Genomic DNA, 20806 nt, shown 5'->3' on the forward strand with positions numbered 1-20806 from the left:
CTGTGGCCATTTGGTGAAACTGCATGTCATTGTCTGTAATCGCTTATCAGTATAGTTCTACAAGTCACAATAAATAAAATACAATTATAATAGAAGGAAAGAAACAAAAAGTAATCATATATTTGTGAGTATCACTCAAACAATAAAGGGATTATATTTAATCTCAGGTTGAGTTGCAGCTTCATCAACCTTTGAGACTCAGAATAATAAGAATAATAAAATACATATTTTCTTCTATGGAAACATGTTGGAAAATTGACTTTAAGCCATCTTGTCTTCTTACATAATTCTAATTACTTCACTTAGGTTTAGTATAAATGTATTACCAGCAGGCTGTTTCCCTCCCTCTGCCTTGTCCTCTTTGTGATAAATTACCAGGTTCCTAAATACAACTAAAACTGCCTAGATGTAATATTTTTCCACTATGTAAATCGAAGCCTGACTCACAAATTAATAGTTAAAATCAACACCTGGACAAGCTTGTGCTACTGATGATCTGTTTAAGTATCGGTGGTGGTCTGTGGTGCTTTGGAGGCGAGACCTTCAAAAAGTGGTCTCAGGACCGGTCTCGGGTCCAAGAGTGATTTCGAAGTACTACAACACTTCGAAGTATTTTTTCTTTTTTTTAAAGAACAAATAAATAACACTACGCATGCTTTTACTTTGAAAAGCAGAGCGCAGAAACAGCGTATTTGGAGATTTACTTTGAAAGCCTCTGGTGTTTCCTGTGTGTGTGTGGGTGGGGCTCCTGTGACAGCTGCAGACTCGCTAAGAGTGTTTTTATCGTAATGCAGAGAGGTTTGTAAAAACTAAAAGCAGGAGACTAAACGGGTGATCGTTTAACGGATAGAAAAGTTTGTTTTGAATTCACTTCCGGCTGAAAAAAACAACAAACCACACGACGACCCGGTGAGTTCAGTCCGTTATTCTTTGTCTGGATTCTGCACTAAAAAATCAGCATGCAAAAGTGTCGCTTTGTTTAATTTAAGTATTTATAAGAAAACGTGACATTTATAAAGAGGTTTTGATTTCCACTTAATTGTGCAGAAAATGTAAAATAACTCTTCACGTTTTAAAAATGTAAATCAAAATAATCCCTCAGCTAATGTACAAACCATCATTTAACAGTGTTAAGGCTTCTTTAAGGCATTCATGACTTTAAAACAACATTTAATACGAAGACTAAAGTCAGATATTAACTTACTTTGATGTATTTAATGAAGAAGGATGTTAATGCAAAATTATATCAAAATTAAAGATAAAAAAAATGAGGATAGTTTGACATTTTATTTGCTTATTTGCAGACTATTTATTAAATAACTGATTCATGTAAATTAAAGGAGCAACAGTTATAAATACTGTCATTTTATTTCTTTATTTAAAATACTGATAAAGCTGTTAAAGTAGATTTAATGTCAGTTAAACAACATTACAGGTAACTGTGTGTGTGTGTGTGTGTGTGTGTGTGTGTGTGTGTGTGTGTGTGTGTGCACGCTGATGCTGATGGAGGAATGGTTTGATCCATCCGTCTGTTTCCTGCTACGCGTTTTCCTCCAGCATCAGCAGCTCCAGCAGAAACAGGGCTGCTGCTGCTGCAAGGCATGCTGGGAGAAAAAAAAAACAGGGTTGGAAGAGACCATATGAGACACAAAAAGGGGGGGGGGGGTTATTGAGTTAATAGACCCCTACTCATGTTGAAGAGAGATGGAGAAGCAGCAGTGTGATTCAGTTAAATTATTTCATGAACCATATTATTTTTATTTTCTCACCTGGAATTCAAATATCTGACGACCACGCAGAGATTAAAACCTGCACATGTGATCTGCTCTGATTTTAATATCCGAGTATGTTTGAAGCTCGACCCAAAAAGGCAGCTGGACTGACTGAGGATCTTTGAAGACATTTCACCTCCTCCTCCTCCTCCTCCTCCTCCTCCTCCTCCTCCTCCTCCTCCTCCTCCGACGGGCTCCTTTACTAACTAGATTTAGCATCACAACATTTTCAACTTTGAAAACCGTTTGTTGGACAAATCTAAGAAACATCATCTCTCATGTTCGGGGATCCCAAGATCTCGTGCTTTCACACTTCAACAAAACTGCAGAAACACCCCTGAGAGGGCGAGCGTCAAGAACAACCAAGAACACAAACAACAGACCAGATAAAGGTTTAAAAGGTTCCCGGTCTCGTCTCTCGTCTGGAGTTTCGATGAGAAGGCGTGATCCTGACGTCTCCTCCTTCTCTCTGTTTGCTGTGAACAAACACACAGCTCTGGTTTCTTCCTTACACAATCACATCCTGAGAGGAACTTGTGTTCACGGTCATGTGATCCATAAATATAGAAGTTTAGTTTGACTCAGAGGCACAAAAACAAGTCCAACTCTTCTGCTTCTACTGTGAAGAGCAGAAGAGTTTTTATTTTAAAAAGGAGAATGTGTGACAGCAGGTGTCGCTCTTGAGCTCCCGACAGGAAACCAAAACAAACTGTTAGGCCACGCCCCCTCCGTACTGAAGCCTCCACCCTCCTTCGTAAACGGTGGACAAAATCGTCCTGGTCTCGAACTGCATCTTGAAAGTTTTCAGAAAGTTTTTAGTGTTTGTGAAAGCGCCAACATGTCACCTTCACACGCTCTCTCTTTTCCTGCGATGTGATTGGTCAGTGTTGGAGCTGTTTTGATTTGATTCTACGAGCAGCGACTGCTGGTCACCATGGTGACCTGTCCAGGCTAAAAGTGAAGCAGCGTCATGATGCTAAACAGGAGCGCGGCGCACAAAGATAGCAGCTAATCTGTGCTCCTCATGGAGTCACAGGGAGCCGCCGTCCTGCCAGCACACACGGGGTTAACAGGAAGCATGAGCTCAGAGTCACAACCCTTTCTGTTTTTCTTCTCAGGCTGCCGAGGATGTGAGAGAACCACAACAAGAAGCACTCGAACCCGCCGCTGAAGACGACGACGTCTGAGCAGGACGAAAGTTTGACTGTGAGTATTTGAACTCATCCTGCCGTCTGATCCGTGCGGACGAGACGGATTGTGAAAGTTAATCCCAGGAGGGAATAATCCAAGTGTCTGAGCTTCATGAAGTTAACAGATCGGGGGGAGTTTGGGGGGGGGGGGGGCTGCATGATTCTGCAAACTGTTAGGTTTTTATTTTTGGATTAAAATCAATGTTTTATGAAATCATCCATATTTGTATCAAGTGTTATTAAGAGGTCTGCTTTTATTTTGATAGGTCAGTGCAAGAGAGAGAGAATTCAATCAAACTTAATTAGTGTAGCACGTTTCATACAAACATAAACCCAACGTGCTTCACAGAAGACAAAGACACAAACAAAATAAAGTTAGCAGCCAAACAAAGTTTTAAAAGAATTTAAAGTTTCTACAGACTTCAGATCAGCAGGTCGTTTATTCCGTAACACTGGGCTATGACATGCAGGAAAGGAGTCACAGGTCGGACTTGAACCCGGTCGATATCCTCTGTACATGGAGCCCGCTGGGCCATCTTCTTCGCCCCTTTGTATCTGTTTTATTTCATTGTATTGTAAAGTTTACATCTCTAATGCAGAAACATCCGGCCTCTAGAGGGCGCTCAGTGGGAACACATTATTTACTCTGGAGCTTTTTGGGACTGCTGGGATACGAGATGTGAAGTCTGCTCATGGAGGCTCGTCTGATAACAGTCCGACTCACAGCGAGGGGGGGGCAGAGGGGGGCAGTGGGTGTGTTTCTAACGGCTGGTGTCGTGTTTCTGATGTGCTCCACAGATCGACAGAAGACGCCCGGCTGCACACAAACATGTCTCTGTTCTTCCACGGAGCCGTTACAAGTACGTCACAAACACGCCGTCTATCAGCCGCTCTGCTGCTCGCTCTGTTTCTCTGAGTCCTGATCAAACATCCTGAGGAGTCTGCAGGACGACTCAAGTCTGAAGACACGTCACTACAAAAGCTCTCACTCTGAGAAGTCTTCAGATCTGTTTAAAGTTTCACATATTAAACTCTTTAGATTATTCTAGAAGAAGAAGATCTGCTCAAACATGTTGAAGGGTTGATGAGACAGCAGGGGGCAGCGGTGCACACACACACACACACACACACACACACACACACACACACACACACACACACACACACACACACACACACACACACACACACACACACACACACACACACACACACACACACACACACACACACACACACACACACACACACACACACACACACACACACACACCTTACATTGTCTTCTGTCTTGTGTTCAGGTTCACCCATAAAGAGGAGGCTGCGCTCCAATCAGACGTGTCAGAGGTAAAAACACAGATGATGAATCATTGATTCCAATAAAGAACTGATCATCTTATTGATCAACACTCTTCAGTCATGGTTATTTAAATGTTTAGATTGTTTCCTTGTTGGTACTTTAAACACTTGTAGATGTGTTTTATGTTTTAATGTTATTTTTAATATGAGTGGATCTCTGAGCAGCCGCTGACGGGCTGCGTCCTCGTCCTCCTCACACTCACCTGTTGACTCCTGTGTCTCCCCCTCAGCCTCGACACCTCCCTCCTCTCTCCCGACTCCTCATATGTCTTTCACTCGTCCATGGAGGGCGGTGATCCGTGCTCCTGCCGCCGCTCGCCGCGCCTCCTCACCAACGGATACTACAGCGTCACGGAGGACAGCTTCTCCTGGGACGAGCAGGGCAACGTGTCTCTGTCCCCCTGCAAGAGCAACGTGTCGTACAAGGAGAACCTGGTCAGGTGGGTGCAGGCGGTCCAATGGGAGTCTAAAGGGAGGCCGAGCTGAGACTCCTTCAGGATCTTATTTTGTTGATTTTTTCGTGGCAGGGTTTTCCGTCGCAGGCGGCGGCCTCGCGGCTCGCTGGCTCGCCTGCTGAGCGACGTGACGGAGAGCTGCCAGTCCTGGCTGGACGAGAAGGTCTTCAGAGGCGTGTTCGGGACAGGACACAACAAGAACCAGAGCTGGGACCAGCAGGACTTTGACAAGGACCAGGACCTGGACTGGACCAGGAACAGTCAGGAGGGTCCGACCTCGCAGGAAGAGTCGGCGTGGTCCAGGTTGAACAGCACGGAGCTGGACGACAGCCGCAGCTTCACTTACGGTCAGTTTCACTTTCACTTTGAAGAGTTCTGATGCAGTTTCTAAATATTTATTTATTTAATATGGATCAGATTTATGCAGGAATAACAGTCAGACAAACATGATCAACATCCTGGTTGTAGTTTAAATATTTACACTTGAGTGAACAATCTGCTTGAAGCTGTGATCAGTACTTAGATTTCCCGACTTCTTTGAATGCGTCACAAAAATCGATCTGTCCCAATTCAAACAAAACAGTTTTGAAAGTTTGTTTTTCATGTTTGTACTTCTGAAGTGATCCGGAGTGAAACTTCATATTTACACATAAACTGATGAACCGAAGACACAAAATACCAAGACGTGTCGTCGTATCTATGAGGCATTTACTGTCTTCAGCCCATGTTTTATATTTAAAAATAATAGTAAGCTTGTTTTATGAAGTAAATACTGTAAATACGCAGCCTATGGTAGGTCACAGTTATCATCACTGTCTCAAGAATAGAGTCTATGATTCTCCTTCACTTATTAAATCAGTTACAAGAGATGAAAAACTAAAGTTATGATTAAAGGTAATAACTTTTCATTTACCGTTTTGTGACTTAAACTAATGAAAAATCTAAAACTAGATTTTTTTCCACTTTCTTTAACAGACCCCACTGAGATCCCGCCCCCTCCTGACAAAGAAGCCCCACCCCCGAAGCTCCTCATCCAGGAGGAGATTTGTTCGGAGATCTGTCAATCAAAGGAGCAGTTCACTCAGTCACTGGGCGGCCTCTCTGAAGTCCCGCCTCCCTCGGCCTTCTACACCAACAGCTGCTGCTGTCAGGCCTCACCTGAGCCCGCAGGTGAGCGTGCCATGGATTCGTCTGACTGTTTGCTGTTTCATCAAATTTCTAAATAGCAGAATTTGGAAATAAATAAAGATGAACTTTAGCTCAGAGCTGTTCGTAGGTTGATTGGTGTCGTCAGGCTTCATTGACAAAAACATTGAGTCGTCTGCATAGCGGTGAACATTTTGTCAGTTTTATCATATTACCCTGAAGACGCCATTAATGGAAAAACAAACTATCACATGTCACAAACGAAATAAGCTGTATTTAATCAACTTTACGGTTTGTCTGTTTTTAATTGTATTTGTGTTTCAGGTTTGACCATGAGAGCACTTTTTCTCTTCGTCTTCACCATCTTCATCTTCACTGCTTTATACTCTGGGTAAGATGTTTAATCCTTCAAAATAAGATAAACTGATAAAAGAAAGTTCTAGAGACTGATTCCTCCCAGAGCAAAAGTTGTTGATTCACATTTAAAGTCAGCTGAAGTCACATTCTGCCTTTAATAACTCTCTCATGGTCTGACTTGGATTTGAAACTGGGATCGTTTGGATTTTAGTTTCTTCAGGTGTCGATGTTTTTTTTTTTTCATGTTTCTGTTTTTCTTCTTCTCTTCAGAAGTTTCCTTTGGAGCCTGACGGTTGCATCCACCGTGTTCATGACGATCACAACATTCATGGGTAAGATCGATTCAGCTGAAACATAAACTCAGGTTCAAAGGGATGTTTGTTTTGTTTTTTTAACCCAAAGATTCATCTTCATCCATCACAACTCGGATTATCTTACAACTTCCTGTTCATGATTCTTTTAGTTTGTTTGAACTGAATAAAATCCAAACTCAGTCCTGCTGTCCGATAGTTGTTCTCCAACACTGTAAATGAAGGTTTTAAGTTTCATCTGTTTTTAACTCTTAACTGATCTGATTTCTTCCAGTTCTGACCAAGTCGGGCCCGATGGGCGAGTGGCGGAGGGCGAAGACGGAGGTGAGAAATCAGAGCAGCTGCACTTCATCGTGTGGACGTCAGTCATCAGAGTTTCTAATGAATGTTTTTCTCCCAGGATATCACATCAAGAAACGAGTAAGAAGAAGCGTCAGACATGGAGAGGACGACTTCTTAAAGTTTGTGAGACTGAAGGAGAAACAAAAAAAAAAAAAAAGGGTCCAACGTGACGGAGGAGAAATATTTTATACTTCAGTGACTGTTTGCATGCGAGTCGCAGCTCGAGGACCAAGTGACACGACGCTCCGGAAGACTTTCTGCAGCCACGCACGTTTGAACCCACACGCCTTTCTGACCGCCGTCATGTTTTAAAGGGCTGAAATTAACTGTAAGTAGTTTTAACGCAGAGCGACACATCGATTTAGAAAATCAAACCAGCGGGATGGACGTTCCCGGCGTGTAAACGAGACGGTGCGTTTCTGTTCAAGCTGAAGGAGCTCGTGAACACACGTGACGCTCGTTTAGAACAACAAATATTATCACGTATAAAACCATCTGAATGTAGCTGATGTATTTTTATAATACTGTAAGGCCCCGTGTCCACCTGGAGTTTTTTTAACGTCCCGTCTCCATGACAACGCTCGCTGTATGACCGACTCTGCTCCGGTCACTTTTTACTGCACGTTTTTAAATAAAAGGTCATTTTGACCCAATGAAACGCGGCGTGAGGACGATGTGGGTACAAAACACGATCTGCAAGCGGTGAAACTGCCGAGGATGTCAAACATGCACGCTCAAAACGTAGGCTGTGCGCCCAGGAAATAAAGATCCAGTTGGACACGAGGCCGAAGGGTCGTCGAGACAAGAACTTTGATGCTAATTAAAATCCAATGAGGACGAAACCGTGGCAGCGAAAATAGAAGTCCTGCACATCGTGTTCCTCGTTTTTAATCATAAAGGATGCAAACTCCTGCACGCTTTATCAAAATCTGTGCGAGTTCAGCCGTGTGCAGGACGTCGCTCGTTTCCTCTCGGATGCAGCTTTTTATAAAACAGATAACGAGAAACGGTCTGTTAAAATAACGAGATCGTATCGTGTTAAAAGACGTATCGCCAAAAGGATCAAAGGGAAATGTAGACGCCCGAACGAAGTGAATCTGTTGTTGTTGAAATGTGAGCTTGGCTGGTTTTTTTTGAGCTCAAAAAAAAAAAAAAGTGACCAATCAAAGCAAAACAAACGAAACCTCTCGTGAATTTAAAACAAGAGCTGTGAGTTTTTTTTAAACAAATGCACAAGAACTGTGACGGTTGTTACCTCGGGATATCAGTGCCATTTTATTACCTGAAGGAACAATTAACAAGTTCCTTCAATTAAAGAGTTTTATTTTGAAATTAAATTAAATGCAATCCAAAAGGATGCATTCAAAGAAAACGGGAGATATGTCGATCAAGCTACATGAAAGCTGCACGAGCCTTTAATCGCTCAAACTGTTCAAACATTACAGAGGGAAGCAGAAGTTAACTCTCGTAACCTAGCAACAATGAGCGCTGCCGTGAACTTCCTGTGGACACAGGTCACCTGACGGACAGGTGGATGGGCGGAGCTACGTGTTGTAATGATTAGATTGAATAACCTCGGCTTGTCCTGATGAGGTCGTCAATCCAATAAAAACACAATAAATAAAGTTCGAGCCTCACATCTTAGTACATTTTTAAACTTCAAAATAAAAGCATCGGCAGCTCAAACAGCGTCATGGGGAGCTAATGATTGTTTAATTTAGAAGTTTAAAAATTGAGCAGCTTTAACTGTGGCGTGTTTCTTAAGAGCATGACTCTCCTAGTAGTAGTTTAATGTGAAAGGTTGTAAAACTTCATTGTTTAAGTGCCTTTGTATCAACCAGCAGTGAAGTAACAGAATAAAACAGGGAAACGTTTGATTCAAAGCGAACTGCTGAAACAGGAAACGGCTCCAGGGTTTAACAAAGTTAAAATTAATCATATAAAACTCAAACCTGCAGAGGTGTGAGGGGACAAGAGAATAAAACCACAACTGTGTATGTATTCGCTGGTATCTTATTTTGAAAGGTAATGTCAGAAGAGTAGCCACCTTCTCAAGCAAGACTTTTAAAAAATTTATACTTCAGTTTCCCCCGTTTACGACCTAACTCTCAATATCACGACGTTTATCACAGAAGATTAGGACTAAATGATCGTGAAATTGCGATTTTATTGACATGTAAAAAAAACAACAAAAAAACGTCTCTTACAACTTTATTAATTTAATTTTCCTTTGGGATCAAGAAAGTATCAATCAAACGTTTTTGTTATTTTACGATCTATGTCGTGACTTTGTTCTCTTACGACTGTATTCAACCTAATAATCAGATTTTACTTATTTGTAATCAAACGACTTTTTTCCTGCAATATTTACTTTATTTATCACTAAATAATGACGTTGTCCCTTTATGACATAATATTGTAATATAACAAATTAATTCCCCAGAAATATAACAAATTAAAATTTTATCACGACATTATTCTTGAAGTATTATCTTTGCTTGTGTTGTAGTGCAACGTATTTCCTCAAGCATTACAACTAAAATATTTACATTTTATTCTCAAAATATTGAAGACTTTATTCTCTGAATTTTTTGGTTCTTATATCTGGAGCCTGATCGATTATTCAGCCGGCCGATATTAGCATACACAGTGACCATCGGTATCGGCTAACTTTAGCATCGATTTATTTTCTCCCCGAAATCGATATCGGCCCCAAAAATCTAGATGTTAAAAACTTTTAGGAATATTAAAACATAAACAGCCGTTTGTACCGATCGATCTGTCGGCCCTTTAAGAGGAAAGATAAATGTGTTAATCATCTGAACTTAGGTAATAAATAAATAATAAGTACTGTGCGACTTTATAAAGGTTTGACTTTATGAAGTTTTATACGTTGAATCATGTTTGGGGCTCAAACTTCGCCAAGATGACCTTCTGGAGGAAGAGTTGAGTTGGCGCCGTTTCCACAGGCAGCTCAAGTCAACTTTTTCTCCGAGACATTTATATATGTGTGTGTGTGTGTGTTGTTGTTGGACTTTAACTGGCCGAGTGTTTAAAGGTCAAAGGTCACCGTGTGTGCACACTTTCTGAATCGTCTGGTTGTGTTTTTTTTAGTCTCTTAGTGCCAAATATGTAGAAACGAGACAATTCAGGAAATGTTACAGCGACAGTTCTACGTCGATGAATTCTATATTACTAATATTTATTAGAACGATGCACGACTTGTAACCTTGAATTTAAAGCTGCATTTATTGATAAAAGAAATGAAAAGGAGGCGCGAGAAGCCTTTTAGCCTTTTTTAGCTCCTAGTTTTTTATAAAAGTGGAAAATAGGAGCCCAGTGATTATCTCAGGAGTCTGTGACCAAAAACAGAGTCACGGACGCAAAACGCCCCTCCGATGGGAAGTTCCAGGTAGCCCAAAAAATGCTCTTCTGCCCCCTGGTGGCCTGGAGCGGGTTTTTTTAAAACAGCTTTAAATGATCAAAGTTAAAAGGCCTTTATGAGGAGGATTATATTAAATAACTGCAATAGTTTCTCCGAGGGAAACACGTTTAATACGAACCTTTAGATAAGCTCTTCTTGTGTGTTTGTGATGTCATAAAAAAAAAAGTTGTACATTGTTGGATTTTGACTGCACAGGTTTTCCTTAGATGGAAATGTGACGCTCCTCATGTGATGGCACTTATTAGGTCTGTTTTATTTTTATTACACTGCACTGTATTCAAAATGTTTAAAAAAGGAAGAATGAGCGACGTCCTGGTGCTCAAGAGCGACACCTGCTGGAGGAAAGAGTCGCACATTCTTCCTTAAAAATCATCATCAGCTCTGAAAAACTGTAAAAACTAAAAACCTTAAACGAAGCGCCAACTTGATTTGGTTTTTTTAGGGTGTTCGAGATCACGGCTGAATAAATTAACTCTTTGCTTTCCTCTCAGTGTTGATCGCTGCATTGAGATCAATCAGTTGTCCAAACATTGCTTCAGTAAATTAAATTGCTAAATGTGGCGTTTTAAGGCTGCTGCGTTTAAGGTCGTAGTTTTATACAGTGACGATGTTTTTGTTCGATCAAATGTCTGATCACACCATTAAACTTTTTTATAAGACAAACTGTGTTTATTTTCTCTGCTTCTAAATTCCTCTAGAAGAAATTAAATCAGAAAACAGACGACCGGGAAAAGAAACAAACAGGCGTATCATCTCACAGGAAGTTAACTCAACCGGAAATAGAATAAAACGTTAAAAGAGAAAAGGTTGATTCTGGTTTTTACCCCGAGAGCTATTTTATACTGTAATGGTTGAAAAAGAAAAGAAGAAATAATGTTGTTTACATTTAGAAAAGTAGCCAACACACTCACATGGCTAATTAGCATACAATTTCCCGCGGTTTGTTGCTAATTTACATATTTCAAAACAAGCAATAAAACTGAAGACATACCTCGTAGGCTGCTTACCTAACGGGCTCATCCTGAATCTCCTTTCTTCTTTATTCTCTTTAACTTCTGTTCGATGTCTCATCTTCTTAAACTTCATCTCGTCGTCCTTTCAAGGTGCGTCACCTTAACTGACATCCGGAAGAACCAAGCAAATAATTAGTTCCGCCTCAGTGACAGCAGAAGAAACAAGAAAAGGTTGGACAAACAAAAACTAGCCATGAGAGGCAGCTACATTTAAGAGACAAAAGATCGAGTTTGTCTTTTGTTTTTTTTTACCAGGTGGGAAGTTATTTCATCATATATAATGATATATCAAAATATATAATTTGAACATCAATTAATGATCAGAAGTTTTATTATTTTTAGCAAATAGTCCATTTTACTTACATTTGCTTAGCTTCACTACCTTTACCATAAAGCGCCAAATGAACCGTTTGGTCGAGCACGTTTTACAAAAATTATTTGACTCTTTTTAGTCTTTCTTTTTATCATTCAATTTACACAATTATGTTCAGTAACTCCTCAGACATGATAATATGTCAGAAAACATGAACTTACCTTTGAAAATTGCGGCAAAAAGAGGCCTCATGTCAGGAGTGGTTTTGCTCTGGCTAACTTCCAGTGAGAAGGCTAACTTCCTCTGCATGCTATTTCAAAACAGTGACATCTAGTGGACCTTTTTAGTATAGCGTAACTCAACAACTGGTAGAGATGGCTGAAACAGGTGGAATTAAGTAAATCATGTTTTTCAGTAAGATATAGTGAGTCAAAATGTGCTCTACCATATGGTCGACCGGAACGTTAAAGGGTTAACGCTTGCACACAAAGGCATGTTGACAGAAAACACACAAAGACAGCACACAGATATAAAGTCAAACCCGAGCTTTATTACGTTTAAGTCAAAGTATTCAAAAAGAAACTAAAAGGGACTGAAGACCAAACACTGATGAGACGCTCGTAACGTCCAACATGAGAGTCGAGACCTCTTCAAGTTGTTTTAGTGGCTAACAGGCTCAGATTGTTATTCTCATTATCTACTCTCAAAAAGTAGAGTACGAAGACTTTAGTCCTCCAAGGCCGTCTCTATCTATCCACCGCTCTGTCTTTCAAAATAAAGCCCATAAATAAACCTTATAAACAGGTGAGTCTACAGATTTAAAACAGCTGAGAGTGTCAGCCGACCTGCAGACCTGGACCAGACCACCTGGGTTCACCGTAAATCACGAGGTCCCGAATGCTTCAGGGCCTAAAACCATTCAACGCCATCCTGTCATCTATGATCTAAGCTAGTGAGGACACTTAAACAGAAGAGGCGCCTGCTCAGATGTAAAGTCACCTTTTAACACAAAGAAGAAAAAGTCCTTTTATGTAACACTCAAAACGTGTTGTTTCACCAGACAAAGTGACGTCCTGTTTTCCAACTGTCTTTGAATGCAGCGCTGAGATCGAGTCAAACTAAGACGTAGACGTTGGTGCGAGTCTGACTTTTTCTGTTTTGTTTTAATTAAAATCAACTTCAAACAAATAAAACAGATTTAAATGTTCTTAAAATCAGCCACGCAGTGTATTTAAAGGGAAGGATCATTAAAAGATTATCAAGGTGATTATCAATATTAACCTAAAAAATACAACCTTCAACACAATGTTTGGACACGTGATCATTTTGTGTTTCCTTTTTTTTTTTAAATCTTTCTTCACACAAACGTCCTAAAACTGTTCAAATAAAAACACCAGCACATGTAGTGAACCTCAGACTCCGCCCCCCCCCTGTCGGTAACCGCCGTCTTGTTTGACCTTCTCAGTCAGCACGTTTACATGTTTAAAGTGGAGACACAGAATCAGGCGGTCTGATTATAGAACACAATCACATAGAGAATCCATTACGAGATGGACGTCTGTTCCACTCCGATGCAGCAGGTGGCGATATATATTCTGCAAGCTAACATGGGGTCTTCTTCATGTTGACTTATGACATCACTTAACGATCAGAATCATTTAACTCCTCGCTCTTACACTCCATGTTGATGCCTTCATCATGTTTTTATTCTAGAGCCGATAAGATCTGCTGATATTAGCTTATTAATGACTTATCAATATCGGCTACTTTTATGTCCAATATGATAAAGCTGTTTATTATTATTATACAGATTTATATCTATTTGTATGGTTTTGATTATTCTGGCCAATAAAAGACTTTTGAGGTTGAAGTTTTTAGAAACTGATACAGATGATTTACTTTGATCCTTTTTCAGAGAACCTGAGTTATTAGTTTCTGTCAGGACCTAAAGTTTCAAACAGAACCTTAAAAAGTGGATCTGGAGGAAAACGACCGACTGGACTGTTTTAAACTGTGTTTTAAAAGTTGAGTTTTAGTGGGACTGACACAGTTAATCCACTTTGGTTAACGTCATGTAAACGTACTGACTGATTATTGATTATCAAAGTCAAATCAGGAATAAAAACAAACAGAGCAGTCGAGCTGGTTGAGGGAAAGAAACAGTCGTGTAGCTCCTGTAGAAGATTCCAGATTCCTATAATCCCGCCTAAAGCGTTACTGTGTCCTGGTCGGCGTGCGTGGTCATGTGGCGCCGCAGGTGGCTGCTGGAGATGAAGGTCTTGCCGCAGAGCGAACACCTGAACTGTTTGCAGTCCGTGTGGACGCTCATGTGGACCTTCAGGGAGCCCGACTGGGCAAAGCGTTTGCCGCAGTGGATGCAGTTGTAGCGTTTCTCTCCCGTGTGGACGCTCTGGTGGCGTTTGAGGTTGCTGGGGTCGGAGAAGCGTTTCCCGCAGAGCGGGCAGACGTACGGTTTCTCGCCCGTGTGGACCCTCATGTGGGTCTTCAGGTTCTTCAGGCAGGCCAGAGTTTTCCCGCAGTAGTTGCACACAAACGTTTTCCCCGCGCTGTCCTCGCCGCTGTTACTGGAGACCGGGTGCACGCCGCCCGGATGTCTCCACCGGTCCCGTCTGATGAAAGCGTCCTGCCTCTCTCTGACGTCTTTTGCGTCAGGAAGCTGCAGCGCCATCTGCTGGTCGCCGGGCTGTCTGCACTCGGGCGGGCTCAGCTCACCGACGGTGAACGAGATGCTGCTCGAATCCGACCCAGCGGAAACTCTCTCTCTAGCGCTCGACATGTACGAGCAGCCGGGGTCCTCCTGCAAAGGATTCTGGGTACTCATGGAGCCGTGCTGAAGCTGCGGCTCGAACAGCAGACAGTCGAAGCTGCTGGTTTCTAAACTCTGGCTGCCGCTCGGCGTGTTCTGGATGGACACTGAGGTGGAGCTGACTTCCTCGCTCGCCCAAACTCGAGCAGAACGCCCACCTTCCACTGCCACTTCCTGTTTGGTCAGCGGGGGCGGAGCTTCTGCGTCGGCCATCGGTTCGTCAATGACAGGAATAAGATCTTCTAGAGAGAGAGAGAGAGAGAGAGAGCTTTCGTTCACACAAACTGTTTGTTACTGTTTGACTAAATAAAACGTCCATAGTTGGGAAATGTAGTTTTCTTGCTGATGGCTGATTTGTAGTTTTAATCAATAATAATAAGAACATGTAGACAGGAGGAAATCAAAGTGAATATCTCAGAGTGTACTCACTGTCTGGAGACGAGCCGCCCCAGGTGACGTCGTCGTCGTCGTCCTCCACTTTGATGACGGCGCTCGTCAGTTTGGACGACTCTCCCGCCGCCGGCTGTGACGGCTGTGCGCCCAGAGAGAGAGAGAGAGAGAGAGAGAGAGAGGGAGAGTGAGGACGGTGATAAGGTCAGGAAGAGGACAGGAAGGAGAGCGGCGTGTACTCACCGTCTCCTGCGCAGCGTCCCGTCCAGAGGATGGAGGCATGTTTTCACGCCGCAGTGTCTGAGCGGGCGCTCTGCACAGCACCAGCTCACCTGGAGGACCGTTAGAGATCACGTCAGTGTCAACTTCAACACGCCACAATATCAAGCTTTAACCACATCGGCTCAACAACCGACTCTATTTTTAATGTTGTGCGCTATCAGGGAGGAAGGAGGAAGGAAGAAGGATGAAGGATGAAGGAAGAAGGAGGAAGGAGGAAAGAGGAAGGAAGAAGGAGGAAGGAGGAAGGAAGAAGGAGGAAGGAGGAAGGAAGAAGGAGGAAGGAGGAAAGAGGAAGGAAGAAGGAGGAAGGAGGAAGGAAGAAGGAGGAAGGAGGAAAGAGGAAGGATGAAGGAAGAAGGAGGAAGGAGGAAAGAGGAAGGAGCAAAGAGGAAGGAGGAAAGAGGAAGGAGGAAAGAGGAAGGAGGAAGGATGAAGGAGGAAGGAGGAAGGAGGCGGTTCTACAAGGCAGTGATACAGTTTTTTCACAACGTGGGGAAAGTTGTGCGTTTAATAATTTCCACATCTGTGACAGAAATGTTGAGCCGTGTCAACAACTCTCACCAAGTGAGCCTCTGAATACAGCTGAACACACCTTCAAAATAAAAGCATCTCATGTCATACCATCCGCAAATAAATCGCTGTAGAGAAGTGAATATTTATGGGATGCAGTGTGGACGGCGATCATGCACGATGCGATTACCCGAAATAAAATCAAAACTGCTGAGTCATCAAAACATTCAGTGTGTGGATGGAGACATGAGCTAATCACACCTATTTAGTTTTTTTGAAGCAGGCTGTAAACATGTTCATGTCTGCTGTAAAAACAGGCTGTTTGAATGGGTGTGTATGTGACTTCCTGTGCTGCTGCAGCCAGCCTCTAGTGGACACTCCAGGTACTGCAGTCAGCCTCTAGTGGACACTCCAGGTACTGCAGGATGTTACTTAATGTTTAAAACCGGATGTTGCAGCTTGTTAGTTTAAAGACCTACCTTTAGGTGTTCCGCTCCTCCTCGGTAAGCTACCAGGGTGATGAGCAGGCACCTGAGCTCGAGCGCGGCCGCTCGCGAGTGACAGCGCGGTGCCGCTCGCGGTCGCCGCGGTGCGCAGAGCGGTGGCGCGTGCGGCCCGCAGCTCCATGAGCCGCAGCTTTCTCCGCAGCACGTCGTTCTCTTTGCGGCTGCGGGAGATCTCCAGCTGCAGCACCGCATACTCGCTGTCCACCAGCTCGCAGATCTCCGCCACCGCCGTGTTGGCCAGAACCTCCACGATGGAGGCGAGCTGCGCGTGGAAAGCAGGGGACATGTTGTCTCGAGCCGCTGCGCGTGCGTGGTCACAAACACTACAATCCAGACCACCTGTGTCGATACAGGTGATTCAATAAGCCAACAGAAGCCCACGCGCCGGCTCACACTGCTCCGATGAAGATTCACACCCGATGTAAACACAACCGAGATCAACCAGGAAGTGATCAGTGGGGTTTAAAAAAAACCGACAGCGCATGCGCAAAGTATCATTTCACGTTATTTGAGATATTTTAAGACATATTCAGGTACGATAGAGATATGAATAACATTTCCACCCCTCAGAGAACAAAAATATTATTACCTTTTATTTTATTAAATAAAATAACCTCTCAAGCTGCCTCAACAACTTCCGTGTTTTGGTGCTCAACGGGATTTGAACCCGCGTCTCCTTACAGATTGACCTACAGAATGACCTCCTTATCATGAAGTCAAACCTTTATGTGAAGGAGCCTCTGTGTTTTATCTTCTGCTCCTCTGTGGTAGTTTGAGTCCCTGCTACGGGAGAGGATTAGGCTCAAACATTAAATCATTTTCACTTCTAGAAAAAAAAAAAAAAAAAAAAACAAGCTCGAAATTTCACAACATAATTTATCAACTTTATTATCAAGATTTCAACTTTTTTTCCCCCCAATATTGACTTTAATCTCTGAAGAACATTTTTAATTTTATTCTCGACATTTTGCTTCTTTTCCTCAACATTTTAAATCAAACCATTTAAATAACTCAAAAACTCTGATAACTGCTAAAGAGCTGCATTCACTCTTAAATCATGTCGGAACAAAGAAACAAAAAGCGCCCACACCATTTAAACTTTAAGCTCCCGTCTCCATGACGACAGTCTGTTGACAACCGTCGCTGTATGAACGACACTGCTCAGTTACTTTTTACTGTTTTATATATTTCTGATAATTTATTTTCCCCTGATCAGACACGGAGCGAGGATGACGTGGGTACGAGACACGATCTGTAAGCAGCTAAATACTTCTTGGAAAAGAGCGCCGCTGACGTCAACAGAACCGTCCATGAAAGATGAGACGCTCAGAAAGCCGACGCTGACTGCTACGAACGCTCGCCGCTCATAAACAACCAGGAAAAGACACCAGATCATCATAAGATGAAGCTGTATTAACAATGATTACGCTAACGTTAGCAGAGTAGCATCCTGGGAGAACACTGCCCCCCTAGTGGACACTTTATGAACTGCATGGCTTCTGCTGCAAGCTGTGATTTGTAGGTTCGTTGTTCCTCAAACGTCTTTTGTGTCGCATCATAAAAAACAACAAAACAACAAAACAAACGAAGAGCAGCAACATTTTGTTTTTTATTATAGAAACTTGAACATGTGCGTGTCACTTCTCTATCGTTTCATTGGCTGAAATAAAACAGGAACTCTGCTTTATAATTACAGACATTTTAAAAGCTGAGACATCGACTCGTTGTCCTTTTAAAAAAAACTATTCACAGCGCTCTCGGGGGAGGAAGCGGCGTCCACGCGCTCAGTCGCTCGGGAAGTTGGGGTGACACTTCCTCATGTGTAACTTGAGGCTGTACTTGATGACGAAGCTCCGGGAGCAGTGCGTGCAGGCGAACGGGCGCTCCCCCGTGTGGACGCTCAGGTGCGACTTCAGGTGAGCCGACTGGGTGAACTTCTTGCCGCACTGCTCGCAGGTGAACGGCCTCTCGCCCGTGTGGATCCGCATGTGGACCTCGAGGTTCTGAGCCGTGGCGTAGCTCCCGTTGCAGACGGAGCAGATGTAGCGCTTTCCTCGCGGCTCCGCGCCCGCCGTCTGACCCGACGCCTCCCTGTAGAGGGCGTAGTTCACCATGTCGGCGTCCTCGTACTCGAACGCAGAGTTGCTGCCCTCGGACAGCTGGCAGTCCGTGGACGTCGAGCCGGAGACGCTGACCAGCTTTAGACCGAAGGCGTCCCCGTCCACGTTCTCGCTCTGGTGGAAAGGAGCGAAGGTCATGTGACTCTTTGACTGTTTGGTCCACGTCAGGCTGAGATCCAGCTCTGCCCTGCCGCTCGGAGAATGAGACTCCATCAGGGAGCTGCTCCCGAAGTACGTGGTCGGCCTGTTGGCGCTCGGAGGGACCATGGAGCAGTCCTGGTGGACCAGCTGGAGGTCCGGGTCCATCTGTGAGGAGAAGGAACAGACCGTCTCGCCGGCCTCCGCCTTGTCCTCGCTGCGAGGAGAGTCCAGAGAGAAGACGGACGCGCTCTTCCTCTGCGTCCCTGCGCTCACATGCGTCAGCTGATCGGAGGACAGCTTCCTGCTCGTTGTGGTCAGATCGTCGCTTCCCGACCAGACTCTCTTCAAACCCCGCCCGGCTGGAGCGGACGCCACGCCGTCTCCGTTTGCAGACGTCCCTCCGTCACACGGAGTTTTGTAATCTGAAAGAAAAGAGAAAATACTTCAGAAACTGGGAGCGAGAAAAGCCTGAGTCCACTTCCAGAGAGAGGGGGGCGTGGCCAGACACAGCTCATTTACATATTTAAAGCTACAGACACAGAAACAGCCTGTTCTGAGGGCTGATACAAACACTCACCATCCTCAAACGTTTCACTGCTGTCAGAGTCCTCGTCTTTGATCAACACCACATCTGGAAGCTGAACAAAACAAACAGCAGGGTCTTTAGACTTCGGTCACAAACAAACAGCAGCGATCGTGAACAAAGAAGTCGGCGAGAGGTCGGACCTCATCGTACCTCGTCAGACGCTCCTACTGACAAGAAAGAGAGCAGCTATGATTCCTGTGAGGGTCTTTAATCAGCTCTCTCTCTCTCTCTCCTTTATCTCTTGGTCTCAGCATACACAGAGTTTCATATTAATCTACACTCAGACCTAAAACCCCCCCAAACTTTCAGTCCACCAAGATATCTGCTCTTAAATCTGGCAAACCGAGGGACGTCCAAAACGTCCATGTGTCAAAAAAAAGTTTAAAAAAAAAAAAAAGTCCACACACGCCTCCTGGGACGGACATTTCTCCTGTTATTTTGTCCCTTCCGTCTCTCTGTAGATAGTGGTCCTCAGTGTCTCTGTATTTATTTTGTCCCTTCAGTCTCTCTGTAGATAGTGGTCCTCAGTGTCAGTCCAAAGTCAGATCCACCTGATACCATCACACATTCAAAATAAAAGCCTAATAATAACTAGCCTGTGTGTTTACCTCTTCCCGCGGCACTTTCGCCGCTCCTGCCGCGTCTCCTCCGTCACCGCGCCGCTGCCGCGGTGTTTCCGCCTCCTCGGTTGGGGCTCCCTCCGGTTCCGCCGCCTTCCCCTCGCTGCTCCCGCGGACCACGATGGACTCGATGAGGTGCAGCTTCTTCCTGAGGTCCTCGTTCTCCTTGTGGCTGCGGCTGATCTCCGCCTGCAGCGCCGCGTAGCCCTCCTCCACTAACCCGCAGATCTCCGCCACCGCCGCTCTGGTCAACGCGCCCATGATGACGCCGAGCTGCTCGTGCAGAGCTCTGACGGTGAGGACGGACATGTCGACCGGACCGGACCGGACTGAAGCCACCCCCCTTTACGGAGCTCCGACAGGCTCTGAGGCGCGCTGTGTGTCGGTAACGTGTCCGTTAAATCGCTCTGTTTGGACGCTACAGCTGTCCGTCGGTGATTACAAAAGACAGCAGACCGTCTACTTCCTGTACTTGCGTAGTTCCGGTTGACTTCAAAATAAGAGCCTGTTGTTTTTGTTGAAACGTTATTTTAAGAAAAAATAAAGCTTTTTTTAAAATAAAAATTAATTGATAAAAGGAATAAAGAATGTGATTAAATATTACATGACCCCGTTTTATTTTGTTATTCAGTGAAAACAAGCGTTTTTCTTGTGGGGTTTTTCTTGTTTCTTGAGGACACCCTCAAACACTGGTTTCCAGTACTACTGTACAACTATTAGCAGTGGGAATGATTCCACTTGCAGTCTGTTGCTATAATTCTCTTTTCTATGTGAGGGAACAATGTTTCTGCTTCTTACAATATGCACAAAGAACAAAGCAAAAGGAAGTATTGTTCACTTTTTTAATGTCAGACGCACAAATCATTCACAGCTGTTCACTCTTCTCTCACTTTCAACGACTGTTGATGCTGGAGTTAAATAAAATAAACAGATATGGACAACACGACAGCTGCCAAAAAAGTGAAGCCAAAACATTTGGAGCTCCGCCTACTGGATGAATTTAGTATTGGTCGTAAGCTCCGCCTCCTCCATGTTAACAGATGGGACAAACTGCAACATCAAAAGATCAGAACTATAGTTCTTAACTTGGTGATTAATGTGGGAGTGTTTATTTTTATAAA

At 43.7% G+C, this 20806-nt stretch overlaps 3 protein-coding genes across 7 annotated transcripts in view; 1 reads left to right on the forward strand and 2 right to left on the reverse strand.

The window, feature by feature from the left end:
* tmem71 (transmembrane protein 71) overlaps positions 1–8223 on the forward strand; it is a 42930-nt gene extending 34707 nt beyond the window's left edge. Inside the window, exons 2-12 of one of the 3 annotated variants that reach the window (XM_079347318.1) lie at positions 820–909; positions 2891–2978; positions 3761–3822; positions 4264–4309; positions 4552–4761; positions 4849–5123; positions 5752–5946; positions 6247–6313; positions 6550–6611; positions 6865–6914; positions 6991–8223. In XM_079347318.1, coding sequence (XP_079203444.1) covers positions 3792–3822; positions 4264–4309; positions 4552–4761; positions 4849–5123; positions 5752–5946; positions 6247–6313; positions 6550–6611; positions 6865–6914; positions 6991–7014 — 960 coding nt within the window. In that variant the 5' untranslated portion in view covers positions 820–909; positions 2891–2978; positions 3761–3791 and the 3' untranslated portion in view covers positions 7015–8223. Of the gene's footprint in view, positions 1–628; positions 910–2890; positions 2979–3760; positions 3823–4263; positions 4310–4551; positions 4762–4848; positions 5124–5751; positions 5947–6246; positions 6314–6549; positions 6612–6864; positions 6915–6990 lie in introns of those variants that run through there. The other 2 variants (XM_079347319.1, XM_079347317.1) reach the window with 2 other exon arrangements.
* Positions 8224–12233: 4010 nt separating this feature from the next.
* Positions 12234–16684, reverse strand: LOC306827275 (uncharacterized protein). 3 transcript variants are annotated; one of them, XM_079348984.1, is made up of 4 exons: positions 16192–16684; positions 15164–15252; positions 14960–15053; positions 12234–14772 (listed from the first exon to the last, which is right to left on the reverse strand). In XM_079348984.1, exons 1-4 carry the CDS (start codon positions 16502–16504, stop codon positions 13910–13912), a joined length of 1359 nt encoding a protein of 452 aa, XP_079205110.1. In that variant the 5' UTR covers positions 16505–16684; the 3' UTR covers positions 12234–13909. The 3 variants fall into 3 exon arrangements, with proteins under 3 accessions (XP_079205110.1, XP_079205109.1, XP_079205108.1); XM_079348983.1 differs by having other exon boundaries at positions 12234–14769; positions 14960–15062; XM_079348982.1 differs by having other exon boundaries at positions 14960–15062.
* Positions 16685–17804: 1120 nt separating this feature from the next.
* Positions 17805–20182, reverse strand: LOC306827381 (uncharacterized protein). Its single transcript, XM_079349163.1, has 3 exons — positions 19674–20182; positions 19057–19117; positions 17805–18901 (listed from the first exon to the last, which is right to left on the reverse strand). The coding sequence occupies exons 1-3, from the start codon at positions 19992–19994 to the stop codon at positions 18003–18005; spliced, it is 1281 nt and encodes a 426-aa protein (XP_079205289.1). The 5' UTR covers positions 19995–20182; the 3' UTR covers positions 17805–18002.
* Positions 20183–20806: the final 624 nt, after the last annotated feature.

The sequence above is a fragment of the Symphodus melops genome (assembly GCF_947650265.1).
Source record: "Symphodus melops genome assembly, chromosome: 7".
NCBI classification, from domain to species: Eukaryota; Metazoa; Chordata; class Actinopteri; order Labriformes; family Labridae; genus Symphodus; species Symphodus melops.

What these genes read in the sequence shown, in the direction of transcription:
- LOC306827381 (XM_079349163.1), bottom strand. Translation starts at nt 19,994, where the DNA reads ATGTCCGTCCTCACCGTCAGAGCTCTGCACGAGCAGCTCGGCGTCATC. An exon ending in CGAAAGTGCCGCGGGAAGAG is followed by an intron (nt 19,118 to 19,673) that starts GTAAACACACAG and finishes TGTTTTGTTCAG; the next exon opens with CTTCCAGATGTGGTGTTGAT. An exon ending in CAGTGAAACGTTTGAGGATG is followed by an intron (nt 18,902 to 19,056) that starts GTGAGTGTTTGT and finishes CTTTTCTTTCAG; the next exon opens with ATTACAAAACTCCGTGTGAC.
- LOC306827275 (XM_079348982.1), bottom strand. Translation starts at nt 16,504, where the DNA reads ATGTCCCCTGCTTTCCACGCGCAGCTCGCCTCCATCGTGGAGGTTCTG. An exon ending in GAGGAGCGGAACACCTAAAG is followed by an intron (nt 15,253 to 16,191) that starts GTAGGTCTTTAA and finishes ACGGTCCTCCAG; the next exon opens with GTGAGCTGGTGCTGTGCAGA. An exon ending in GGGACGCTGCGCAGGAGACG is followed by an intron (nt 15,063 to 15,163) that starts GTGAGTACACGC and finishes CTGGGCGCACAG; the next exon opens with CCGTCACAGCCGGCGGCGGG.